Source organism: Odocoileus virginianus, chromosome 20, assembly GCF_023699985.2.
Source record: "Odocoileus virginianus isolate 20LAN1187 ecotype Illinois chromosome 20, Ovbor_1.2, whole genome shotgun sequence".
Taxonomy (NCBI): Eukaryota; Metazoa; Chordata; class Mammalia; order Artiodactyla; family Cervidae; genus Odocoileus; species Odocoileus virginianus.
Genome location: NC_069693.1, coordinates 4,476,384 through 4,487,780, shown reverse-complemented (window position 1 = coordinate 4,487,780; position 11,397 = coordinate 4,476,384). Strand labels below are relative to the sequence as shown.

Here is an 11,397-nt window from a genome sequence, read left to right as displayed (position 1 = left end):
GCTTTTCAAGGATAGATACATAGATCAATGTGATAGAATCGATAGTCCTGAGACAAATACTTACACTTATGGTTCATTTTACCCACGGGAACCAAGACAGTACAACAGGTAAAAGATAGTCTCATCAACAATAGTGCCCAGACAAGTATACATCTACATGTAAATAAATAAACCTGGGCCACTACTTCACAGTAAAAATAAATAAATAAATAAAAATTAATGGAAGCTTCAACTGTGACATGTAAACCCCACACTGACGATGTTTTAGCAAGTGTATCACTTGTTGTATGTCAGAATCTTGTCCGCTCACTAACCCTTCACTAACTCGCTCAGCCCTCCCCTCCGACTCCCAATTTTCTCCTTCTGTGAGACGTGGTTCTTTTGACCTCTTACAGCATCCTTCCCTTTCCTGCCTTGGTGCTCAGTCTCCCCAGAAAACAGACTCCTTGGAATCCTATTCCATCCCTTTGTGCAAGGCTGACTGCAGATACGATATTTGTTCAATGCTTTTGATGCTTGGATTCACATCATAGACTGTAAGCTCCCCTTCTCCTGGTTGGGGGCCAGCTGGGCTTGGGGGTCCCCCACACTGGAGTGTCTCAGGTCAGGTGCAGGCTGTGGGGAATTGAGTCCTGTAAGAGGACCGGGTGGGAGGAGGAGTGTGAGTGTGTCCCCTGTTCTACTTAGGGTCCTTGATGATCAATGAATTCAAGTGTCCCTGGAAATAATCAAGAAACACAATAGAGATGGAAAGGTTTTATTTGACTCACACTGAGGACTATAGCTTAGGAGGCAGCCTCTCCGAGAGCTCTGAGGAACTGCTCTGCTGAAGCATCGTTTCCAGCACAGTCTTACACCTCATGCAAACAAAGCTCACACATCAACACCTCAGGGTGTATTCCTTCGAGGTTTCAAAAGAGACAGACTTAGTACATAGACAGTGAGACAGCAGAACTCTGGTTTCTGGGAAGGGAACCTTATATCTTCCAGGCAGTGTTAACCCAGACACCATGAGAAGGGATTTGCTCATTCTGATCTTCAAAATAGATATTCTTTACCTCAATGGTTAAAGCAGATGAGCTGTGAGGTCTGACAGGCTGTCTTAGTTCACACACAGTTCAGGCTGAACCATGGATGAGCCAGAATGACTTCCCCATTCCTCAATATGTGAACATCTTCCCCATCACAGTTCAGTTCAGTTCACTTCAGTCGCTCAGTTGTGTCCAACTCTTTGCGACCCCATGAATTGCAGCATGCCAGGCCTCCCTGTCCATCACCAACACCCAGAGTCCACCCAAACCCATGTCCATTGAGTCAGTGATGCCATCCAACCATCTCATCCTCTGTCATCCCCTTCCCCTCCTTCCCTCAATCTTTCCCAGCATCAGGGTCTTTTCAAATGAGTCAGCTCTTTGCATCAGGTGGCCAAAGTATTGGAGTTTCAGCTTCATCATCAGTTCTTCCAATGAACACCCAGGACTGATTTTCTTTAAGAACAAGCAGATAAAAATCTTAGAACCACATGATCCAGCAATTCTACCTCTGAGGACATACCCAGAAGAATTGAAATCATACCCTGGAAGAGATATTTTTACACTCATGTTCATAGCAGCTTTATTAACAATATTTAAATCATGAAAGCAACCTGAGTATCCATTGACAAAGAACAAGTAAGCCAAATATGGTATACACCAATAACAAAGTATTATTCAGCATTTAAAAAGAAGGGAAGGGACTTCCCTGGTGGTCTAGTGGTTAAGAATCTTCCTTGCAATGCAGGTTATGTGGATTCAATCCCCAGTCAGGGAACGAATGTCCCACATGCCCAAGAGCAAGTCTGAGACCTGCAACCAAATAAAGCTTGCCAACTGCAACAAAGACTCAGCACAGCCAAAATTTTTTTAAATGTTTTTTTAAAAATGGAATATAACATAAGCTACAATGCAAATAACCTAGTGGACATTGGGGTAAGTAAAAGAAGTGTGACAAGAAATAACAAATGCTATATGATTGCATTTACATGAAGTAAGTGGTCATATTCATAGAGACAGAAAGTAGAGTGGTGATTGACAGGAACTGGGAAAGAAGAAAGGGGAAATTTTGTTGCATGGGTAGAGTTTCATTTTGCCAGATGAAAAAAGTCCTGGAGTTTGGTTACACAAAATGTGAATGAACTTCACATGGCCAAACTGCACACTTAAAGATGGCTAAAATGGTAAATGTAATGCAATATGTATTTTAAGATAAAAAAAAATTGAGAACTTCCCCCAAGGGTAACCAGAGAAGAGTCAAGAGCTGATCGCAACACGGCAGATGCTCCCCGCCCGCCCAGAACCATCCCCACCCCTACAACCCCGCGAATGAGGGCTGTCTTCTGTGCTCAGGACTCCCCGCTTCAGTTCTTGGAGATGTCTCAGCTCCAGCTCCACACGGCTTAACCTCAGCCTCCCTGACTGACCTTGAGATCCAGGCTCTGCTCCAAGGATCCAGTAAGTCTCGCGTCACTCTCTTCTGTGGGAAACTGGGTGCAGAGTTCACATCTTCCCAAAGAGACCTCTGCAATCCCAGAGTGCAGTGGGGTCAGCCTGGCTCCAGCCTAATGGAAGAGACCCATTTTTTAGTTGAAAGGAGGAGGAGTTGAGAACTATTGCGTTTGTGAGAGAAGGGATGGGGGCGGGGGTTTGGATCAAGTCTGGAGTTTGGGAGACTCTTTTTAGACTGATGTTGAAATGATATGAAAGAATACCTTTATGATGGGCGGAAGGGATAGTTAGGGAGTTTGGGATGGACATGCAGACACTGATATACTTAAAATGGATAACCAACAAAGACATACTGTAGACACAGGGAACTCTGCTCAATGTTATGTGGCATATGGATGAGAGGGGAGTTTGGGAGAGAATGGATACATGTATGTGTGTGTGTGTGTGTGTGTGTGTGTACATACATGTATATATATACATATATGTATATACTTGGTTGAGTCCTTTTGCAGTCCACCTGAAACTATCACAACAATTTTTCATTAACTTTTTATAAAATTTTTAATAAAATTTTATTATTATAAACTTTTATATAGGGTTTCCATTATGTGAATCACTGATTTCAGTCTCCTGTATACTGTTGGCCTTCCAAATTTATGGGTTCCTCCTCTGTGGATATTGGGGAAACTGTATCAATGTGAACAACTGCGGATTTGGGTATGTGTAGAGGACTACTGCATGGTAATTTATATTAAGTAATTTTTGTTTTTTCTACACCTGGGAACTCTGTGAAGCTGGCTGTATTATTTATCATTGGCATCAATTTCTTAAATGGTTGTGAGATACTCATGACGTAAATTAACCATCTTCATGATTTTAAGTGTACAGCAGGGGAAGGAGAGGTGGGGACAGGTTGAAGAAGTAACACTGACATGTATACACTGTCATGCGTGAAATAGATAGCTAGTGGGAAGATGCTGTATAACATGGGGAGCCCAGTCTGACGCTCTGTGATGACTTAGAGGGGTGGGATGGGGGGATGGGAGGGAAGGTCAAGAGGGAGAGGAACTCATATATAGTTACAGCTGATTCGTGTTGTTGTACAGCAGAAACCAACACAACATAGTAAAGCAATTACCCTCCAATGAAATTGTTTTTAAGTATACAGTTCAATAATGTTAAGTGTATTTACATTGTTGTGCAGCCAATCTCTAGAACATTTTTCATCTTGTAAAACTAAAACTTTGCCCCCATCTTATGATAACTCTCCACTTCACCCTTCACTCCAGCCCCTGGAAAACCACCATCCTGCTTCCTCTCTCTATAATTTGATAACTCTTGCAAGTTCACAGAAGTGGAATCATGCAGTATTTGTCTTCTTGTTATTGGCTGAGGTTACTTAGCATAATATCCTCAAGCTTCCTCCATGTTGTAGCACACATCAGAATTTCCTGTCTTTTAAGGCTGCATAATACTCCACTGCATATATAGACCACATGGTGCTTATCCATTCTTTCAAGGAAGGACATTTGGGTTGCTTCCAACTTTCAGCTATTGTGATAACACTCTTTTGAACAAGAGTGTACAAATATCTCTTTGAGACCCTATTTTCCATTCTTTGGGGTATACACCCATAGGGTGAATGGATCATATGGTAAATCAATCCACTTTTAGCTTTTGGAGGAATGCCACAACAGATGCACCATTTAATATGCACAAGGATTCATCAGCAGAACATAATCTAGAAGAAAATGGAGGTCTGGAGAAGTGAACGACTTCTTCAAAGGCACAGAAGTGTTGAGGAAGCCAATATTCTAATAATATTCTCCTGGGTTCTTAACTTTGCTCTTAACCAAAATGCTGGGCTTGGACTTAAGAGTATTGGAAGAGAGCCCCCTGAAGGTAACTCGTGGTCACTGGGTCATCCTAGCCCTGCAGAGCCACGTGGTGAGGAGGCATTTCAGGTCTCAAAGGAGCAGGAAACAGAATCCTGTCATTTCTGATTCAGAATGAAGGTTGGTCCCCCTCCTTCCAAGCAGTTGGGAGACGTCTCTGGTTTGATGCTATGACAGAGCTAGTCTAGAGTCTGTCCCTCCTACAAATTCCACCTCACTCTGCCCCAAAGCAGAGTTCTTATTCCACGTAACTCTGCAAGCAACAAAACAAGAAGCTCTCAGGTTTCAGGATCCTTGGTGAAAAACTATGCAGAGTCTGAGCTCTTTGATTACCAAGCTCCTAAAACAGTCACTTCACATGTATCAAAGAGGGGATGAAATAATGATGATGACAATCTTCCCTGCATTATACAGGAAAGGAAGGCAAAGGTGGTATGTAGTTTGTGAAAACTCAGAAAAATTATTATGTTCCAGAGCTGGTTGATTTCAATTAAAAACTCATATTCTTAACCATTCATTTATTAAACCGTTCATTTATTCATTCATGCATGCTCAGTCATGTCTGACTTTTGGTGACCCCTTGGACTGTAGCCTGCCAGGCTCCTCTGTCCATGACTTTTCCAGGCAAGAATCCTGGAGTGGGTTGCAATTTTGTCTCCTGCATCTCCTGCCTTGGTAGGCGGAGTCTTTACCACCGAGCCATGTGGGAAGCCCCTTTTATCCACTCAGCTTATACCAGTTAAGCAGCTTCTGTGTATCAACACTGCATTTGAGGCTTTTTCTTCCCAAGAAGCAGAAAACTTATCTAGGTTCTTCAGCTGATCTAATAATTAAATTGATGTGAGACAAACCAACAAATTTAACTTTCTATGTATGTGAAATGGTGAAAGTGAAAGTCACTCAGTCATGTCCAACATTTTGTGACCCCAAATTCTCCAGGCCAGAATACTGGAATGGGTAGCCTTTTCCTTCTCCAGGGGATCTTCCCAATCCAGGGATCGAACTCAGGTCTCCTGCATTGCAGGCAGATTCTCTACCAGCTGAGCCACAAGGAAAGCCCAAGAATACTGGAGTGGGTAGCTTTTCCCTTCTCCAGGGGATCTTCCTGACCCAGGAATCAAACCGGAGGTCTCCTGCATTGCAGGCAGATTCTCCTGCACTGCAGGTGGATTGTTATGTATGAGAGCCCCATAAAAACTTGAGGCTCAAGAGAGTCAAGCAATGGAGGCTTATATGGTATCATGAGTTTAACATAAAAAAAGGAAGAATCTGGGGCTTCAAAGGGGAGGAAGACGGCTCAAAGGAAGATGGGAAGAGCAAATGCTCGGTGAACAAATGCTTGCCACTCCAAGCAGGGAAGACTTTCTGAGTTTAAAAAGTTATATATTATCAAGTGTGAAACAGATCACCAGCCCAGGTTGGATGCATGAGACAAGTGCTCGGGGCTGGTGCACTGGAATGACCCAGAGGGATGGGATGAGGAGGGAGGTGGGAGGGGGGTTCAGGATGGGGAACATATGTAAATCCATGGCTGATTCATGTCAATGTATGGCAAAAACCCACTACAATATTGTAAAGTAATTAGCCTCCAACTAATAAAAATAATAAGGAAAAAAATAAAAAAATTAAAAGTTCTCTCTGGTAATAGCTCTCTTCCTGGCATAGGTCCCCTAATCCAACTATTTTGAGCAGTCAAGGGAGAGGCAAGGAGCATCTCCAGAGTCTGCTGGGTCTTAACTGCCTTCAGCTCAAAACAGTCTACCCACCAAAGGGGTACATTTGAGGAGATAGAATCCACTCCATCTTACTTTCCTTCAAGCAACATTTCCAGGAATTTTGAATCATATTAAAAGATGTATTTACACTTAAGGAGCCAAAGCTCAGAGACAGAGAACTTGATCAATGTGTCCTTTTACCACCTGCTCCCCATCACTCCATTGCTCCGTGGAACTGGACTCCCAGGATCAAGGGCAGATGGGACTTTTTTTTTTTTTTTGAAGTAATGTTGTTTAAAGCCTCTTCCCTGATAACTCAGTTGTTAAAGAATCCATCTGCAATGCAGGAAACCCTGGGTTGATTCCTGGTTTGGGAAGATGGAGAAGGGATAGGCTAAATTTCTGCTGTACAGATTCAGTGATACATATACATATACACATTTTTTTTTCACATTCTTTTCCATCCTGCTTTATCACATGATATTAAATAGAGTTTCCTGGGCTACACAGTTAGGACCTTGTTGTTTAGGATGATCATTCTTAATGACTTTGTGTCTTGCATTCTCAGCAGATCATACCAACTCCGTCGAGGATGCTGCGTCAGTATGTTCGCCAACTTGGTCAGAAGCTGGTCCACAGGCGGCCACTGGAGCCCATAGATGAGTCTCAGAGTCCTGCAGCTCATCTAAACACACTGGACCTGGTGGGCTTCGGTGTGGCCAGCACCTTGGGAGCAAGTGTGTACATCGTGGCTGGTGCTGTGGCCAAATACATAGCTGGACCAGCGACCATCATCTCCCTCTTGGTGGCTGCCCTGTCTAGTGTGATATGTGGTCTCTGCTATGCTGAGTTACGGGCCCAGGTACCATGTTCTGGTTCTGTGTATCTCTACAGCTATGCCACCATGGGACAACTGTGCGCCTTCATCATTGGCTGGAACCTCATCCTGTATTTAGTCATTGGTGAGATGATGGAGTGGGGGAAAGCATGGGTCTTAAGATCAGGAAGCAAGGAGGGAGGAGGATTGGGATATTCTCTCATTCACACTTTGTTATCTACCTTGTGTGGGAGGTGGATAATATTGGCAGGAAAACCCCACAACTTAACTGTACTCAGGTCTATCCTGTTTCTTTAAATGATGATCCAGGAAACCAGAAGGAAAAGGAACTGTAGGGAGTGGATGAGAGGCAGGCATGGACCACAGGCTCATCCATTCACCATATTGAAGTTTTTGGTCAGCTGTTGTCTTTGTGGGATTTTCCTTTACCACATGATTTAAAAATTTCAGCTCTCATCTCCCAGCCTCCCTGGTCCCACTTTTCTGTGTTCTTGTCTTGCATAACATTGATCTCCTCCTAATTATACCAAATAGTGACCTATTTTGTGAGTTGTCTGGGTCTGCTCTTCCCACCCCAGGAGGAGAAACTCTTTGAGATTAGGTACTTTGTCTTTTTTTCATAACATATCCCACGGCACATAGTCAAGAATCATTTATCCTTGTTAATGAATATTCTCTTGCCTCTACAGGCACTGCCAGTTTGTCCAAAGTGTGGAGCATCACCTTTGACAGCCTGATTGGAAACTACATCTCTCAGGTGTTAGAGGAGACTTTCTCTCCGTACATGCCCTCTTTCCTGGCCACGTTCCCAGACTTTGTCGCTCTGGCCCTGTTGCTGGTGATGATTGGTGAGAAGGGGACAGAGATAGGATGAGAAGAGTGGGGTGTGAAGAAGGAGCTGGGGATGGAAAGGCTTGGATGAAGAATGAGGGGGGTTAGGACTGGAAGGAAAGGTGGCAGGAGGGAAGGACACACACTGTTGTTTTTTATTCTCGGCACCGTTGACAATTCGGGCTGGATCATTCTTGTTGTAGGGGGCTGTCCTATGCATTGTAAGGTTTTTAAAAAATCAGTGTTGGGTGTGGAATAAAAATCATTCCCAACCTTTACTCACTAGACACCAGTGATGGCCTCCCTGCCCCCAAACTGTGACACCCAGAAAGTCTCCAGACAGTGCCAACTGGCTGGTAGGCAAAATCACCCCCGCTGAGAATCATTGACTTAGACCAACAAGCTTCTTTCTCTGTACTGAGATCAAAGAATGCTTTGTTTTTCAGTTGAAAGGAAGTCCTCATAGCATAAAATTAATAATTTTATTATACTCTCCCACCTTTATCTAGATATATTTGACATATAGCACTGTATAAGTTATACAAGCTGATGATTTCATAGACATATATTGTGAGATATGACATCAACCATCTGAAAGTGTACAATTCAGTGGCGCTTAGTACATTCACCATGTTGTGCAACCACTGCCTCCATATACTTCTAAACATGTTCATCTCCCCAAAGGAAAGACTGCTTCCGGTACCCGCTGAACAGTCAGTGTCCTCGCCGCAGTCTGCAACTTCCCGCCTCTGGCAACCGTTAGTCTCATTTCTCTCTCTACGGATTTATTTATTTTGAGTGTTTTATATTCCACCTATCCCATAGGAGTAATGCTTCTGGGCTTTTATGCATCACCCCTGATCATCAAAGTGTTCACAGGCATCAACATTTTTGTTCCAATCTTCACGATCATCTCTGGCTTCATTAAGGGAGACCTGCACAACTGGCAGCTCACAGAACAGGACTACAGACTGAACACATCCGGATCCAGTGACATCTATAGGTTAGGAGGCTATGACCCTTGGCCAGAGTGATGCTTGTGAAGTGGGAGAGGTGGCAGTGCAGAGCTGGGAAGACAGTAGAGACTAGAGAGATCAGGGCTGGTGAATCCACATGATCAGATGATGGGAGTGCTGGAGCCCAGGGCCTGTGGTATGAAGGGAGGAATCCAGTAGAGATGACTGAACACACCCCACCCATGTTCTTCCTCATTCCTTCTCTCACCATAGCTTGGCCCCTCCCGGTTCTGGAGGGTTCGTGCCCTTTGGCTTTGATGGGATTCTCCGAGGAGCAGCCCTATGTTTCTACTCATTTGTTGGTTTTGATGGCATTGTCACGAAAGGTAACATGGCTATTGTGGGTCCCACCAGGGGATTGGGCACAGTTTCAGCTGCCCTTGGGCACAGGGGTTGGTAGATGGTTAACCTGCTTTGGAAGATGCAAGAGGAAAGGGGATTTTTTTCTTCTTTTTGCTTTCACTCCAGTGTGTTTTCCTGACCCAGTACTTCCACCCACCCTGCAGGGAGAGAAGCCCGAAATCCTCAGCGTTCCATCACTTTGAGCATGGTGATCTCCATCTTTGTCGGCTTTTTGGCGTACTCTGGTGTCTCGGCATCAATCACCCTCATGGTGCCCTACTACCAGATTCATCCTTTCAGCCCCTTACCACAGGCTTTTCTCCATGTCGGATGGGACCCTGCCAGATACATCATGGCTGTTGTCTTCTTGTGTGCTCTTTTATACTGGTCAGTGCCATGGTTTTCTCCCTGTCTACTGTCAGATTCTTAGGTATCTGTCCCTTGGTATGAGGGACAAGAGAGCAAGACACCTTACCCCATGTAGACAAGGGAGGAGATGGCCTAGGCTATCCCTTGTCTCCAAGTCTGCACATGTGTTTCCATTTTCTCTTCCAGCCTCCTGGGCACCATATTTTACATGTCTCAGTTGATCTGTGCAATGGCCAAGGACGGGCTCCTTTTCCGGGGCCTTGCCCAAATCCATGCCCGCACAGGCACCCCTGTCATGGCTATAATGTCTTCTGTAAACCTTGCAGGTGAATAAATGAAACACACTCCTTCTCCAATCAATTTCCTTAACTTGGCTTTTTCTAGTGGTTTCTCATCCCACCTTCTCCACCTTGTTCCTGCCCTCATTCTAGCCATCATGGTGCTACTCTTGGACCTCCATCATATTGTGGAACTCATGTTAACTGGGATCATGCTTGCTTACACCCTCACGACTTTTTCTGTGCTTGTCCTCAGGTAAGACACTACTACACCTTGACTGGGAGTCTTGGACCCCTAGGGGTTGATGGGGAGGTCATCCTCTTCTGGTTTCATGCTGCCTTCTACTTCTGGTTAAGGCAGGAAAGAGATGAATAGATTGTCTGATGTTGGGTTAGTAGAGACTGCTGTCATTATTGCCTTGGTACCTCTATTCAGGTACCAACCAGATCCTAAGCAGAAAACAGGGGAGGAAACTGAGATGGAGCCTAAAGCTGAAGAAAGTCCTTTGGACTCTGTACCTGAAGCAGGAACCTCAAACGTTCTAAAGAGTCTGTGGTTCCCTATCAGCACCATCCCCACCCAGAAATCTGGCCAGATTATCTATGGATGTGCCTTCCTGCTTGGTGAGCAGTGGGATTTCTTTTTTTGCATTCTGAAATTAACAGGGTGGGGTGGGATTCTGTGTCTTTGGGAGTTGAGGAGTCTTGTAGCTATGATGGCCCTTCCTGATGTGGGCAGCCTGGGGACCCGAGGTCCTGACATCTTTGTCTTCTGGGTCCAGCCTGTTCTCCACCCTGACCCTTGCAGTTCTCCTGCTGATAATCCTGAGTGTGATCCTGGCCCAGTGGCCCAGCCAGGTGTTCTCTGGAGACCCCGGGCTCTCAACAGTGGCTGTGCTGCTGCTGCTGCTCATCACTGGGGTCACGGTCATCATCTGGAGGCAGCCCCAGAGCCCCACTGCTCTTCACTTCAGGGTAGGTGACCTTATGTGCCCAAAGTGTCCACCTTGAGTGAAGGAAGTCTGCATGCTTTAGGTCTAAACATCCTTCACTGAACAAGGAAATGGGGGAGTTGCTAAAACCAGTGGACCTGTACCTGATCCACACGCAGTGTTTAAAAATCCAGTCTCAGTAGGAACTGAACACACAGGCTGAGGACTGGTCTTCTTGCCCATTTGGAGTAGTACAGTCTCTCTTTCAGACATCTGGGCTGTGTTCAGGGATGAATTGACTCTGCCCACAGGCCCCTGCTCTGCCTGTCCTCCCACTGGTGGGCACCTTCATGAACATTTACTTGATGATGCTGATCACCTCTGGGGCCTGGGCCCTATTTGGAGTCTGGAATGCCATTGGTAAGTTGCTTTCTGGGATAAAGAGGCCTCTTGGGTGACTGAACCTCTTCCTCTTACTCTATTCCCAAACTGTGTCAGACACCATAATAGAAGGCCTTTTATGACTTAGTGACTAAACAACAACAACTGGGCATTTGTAAGTGGAAAGAGTGCCTACTTCACCTTCTCATTGCCTCCTTTCTCTACTAGGATCTATCATATACTTTGGATATGGGATCCGACACAGCCTGGCAGGGAACAATTATCAACAGCCACAAGCCTCCACCTCCCAGACTTGA

General features: G+C 44.9%; 1 protein-coding gene across 1 annotated transcript; it reads left to right on the top strand.

Moving 5' to 3' along the window:
- Positions 1-6,685: 6,685 nt before the first annotated feature.
- LOC110145263 (cationic amino acid transporter 3-like) lies at positions 6,686-11,397 on the top strand. Its single transcript, XM_070451890.1, has 11 exons — positions 6,686-7,055; positions 7,621-7,779; positions 8,588-8,765; positions 8,992-9,104; positions 9,285-9,507; positions 9,676-9,815; positions 9,921-10,023; positions 10,204-10,391; positions 10,576-10,742; positions 11,011-11,119; positions 11,309-11,397. Exons 1-11 carry the CDS (start codon positions 6,686-6,688, stop codon positions 11,395-11,397), a joined length of 1,839 nt encoding a protein of 612 aa, XP_070307991.1.

Excerpts from the sequence above, each read along its gene's own strand:
- LOC110145263 (XM_070451890.1), top strand. The coding sequence starts at position 6,686 with ATGCTGCGTCAGTATGTTCGCCAACTTGGTCAGAAGCTGGTCCACAGG. Across the intron at positions 7,780-8,587 it reads CCTGTTGCTGGTGATGATTG|GAGTAATGCTTCTGGGCTTT; the intron begins GTGAGAAGGGGA and ends CCTATCCCATAG. Across the intron at positions 11,120-11,308 it reads TGGAGTCTGGAATGCCATTG|GATCTATCATATACTTTGGA; the intron begins GTAAGTTGCTTT and ends TTTCTCTACTAG.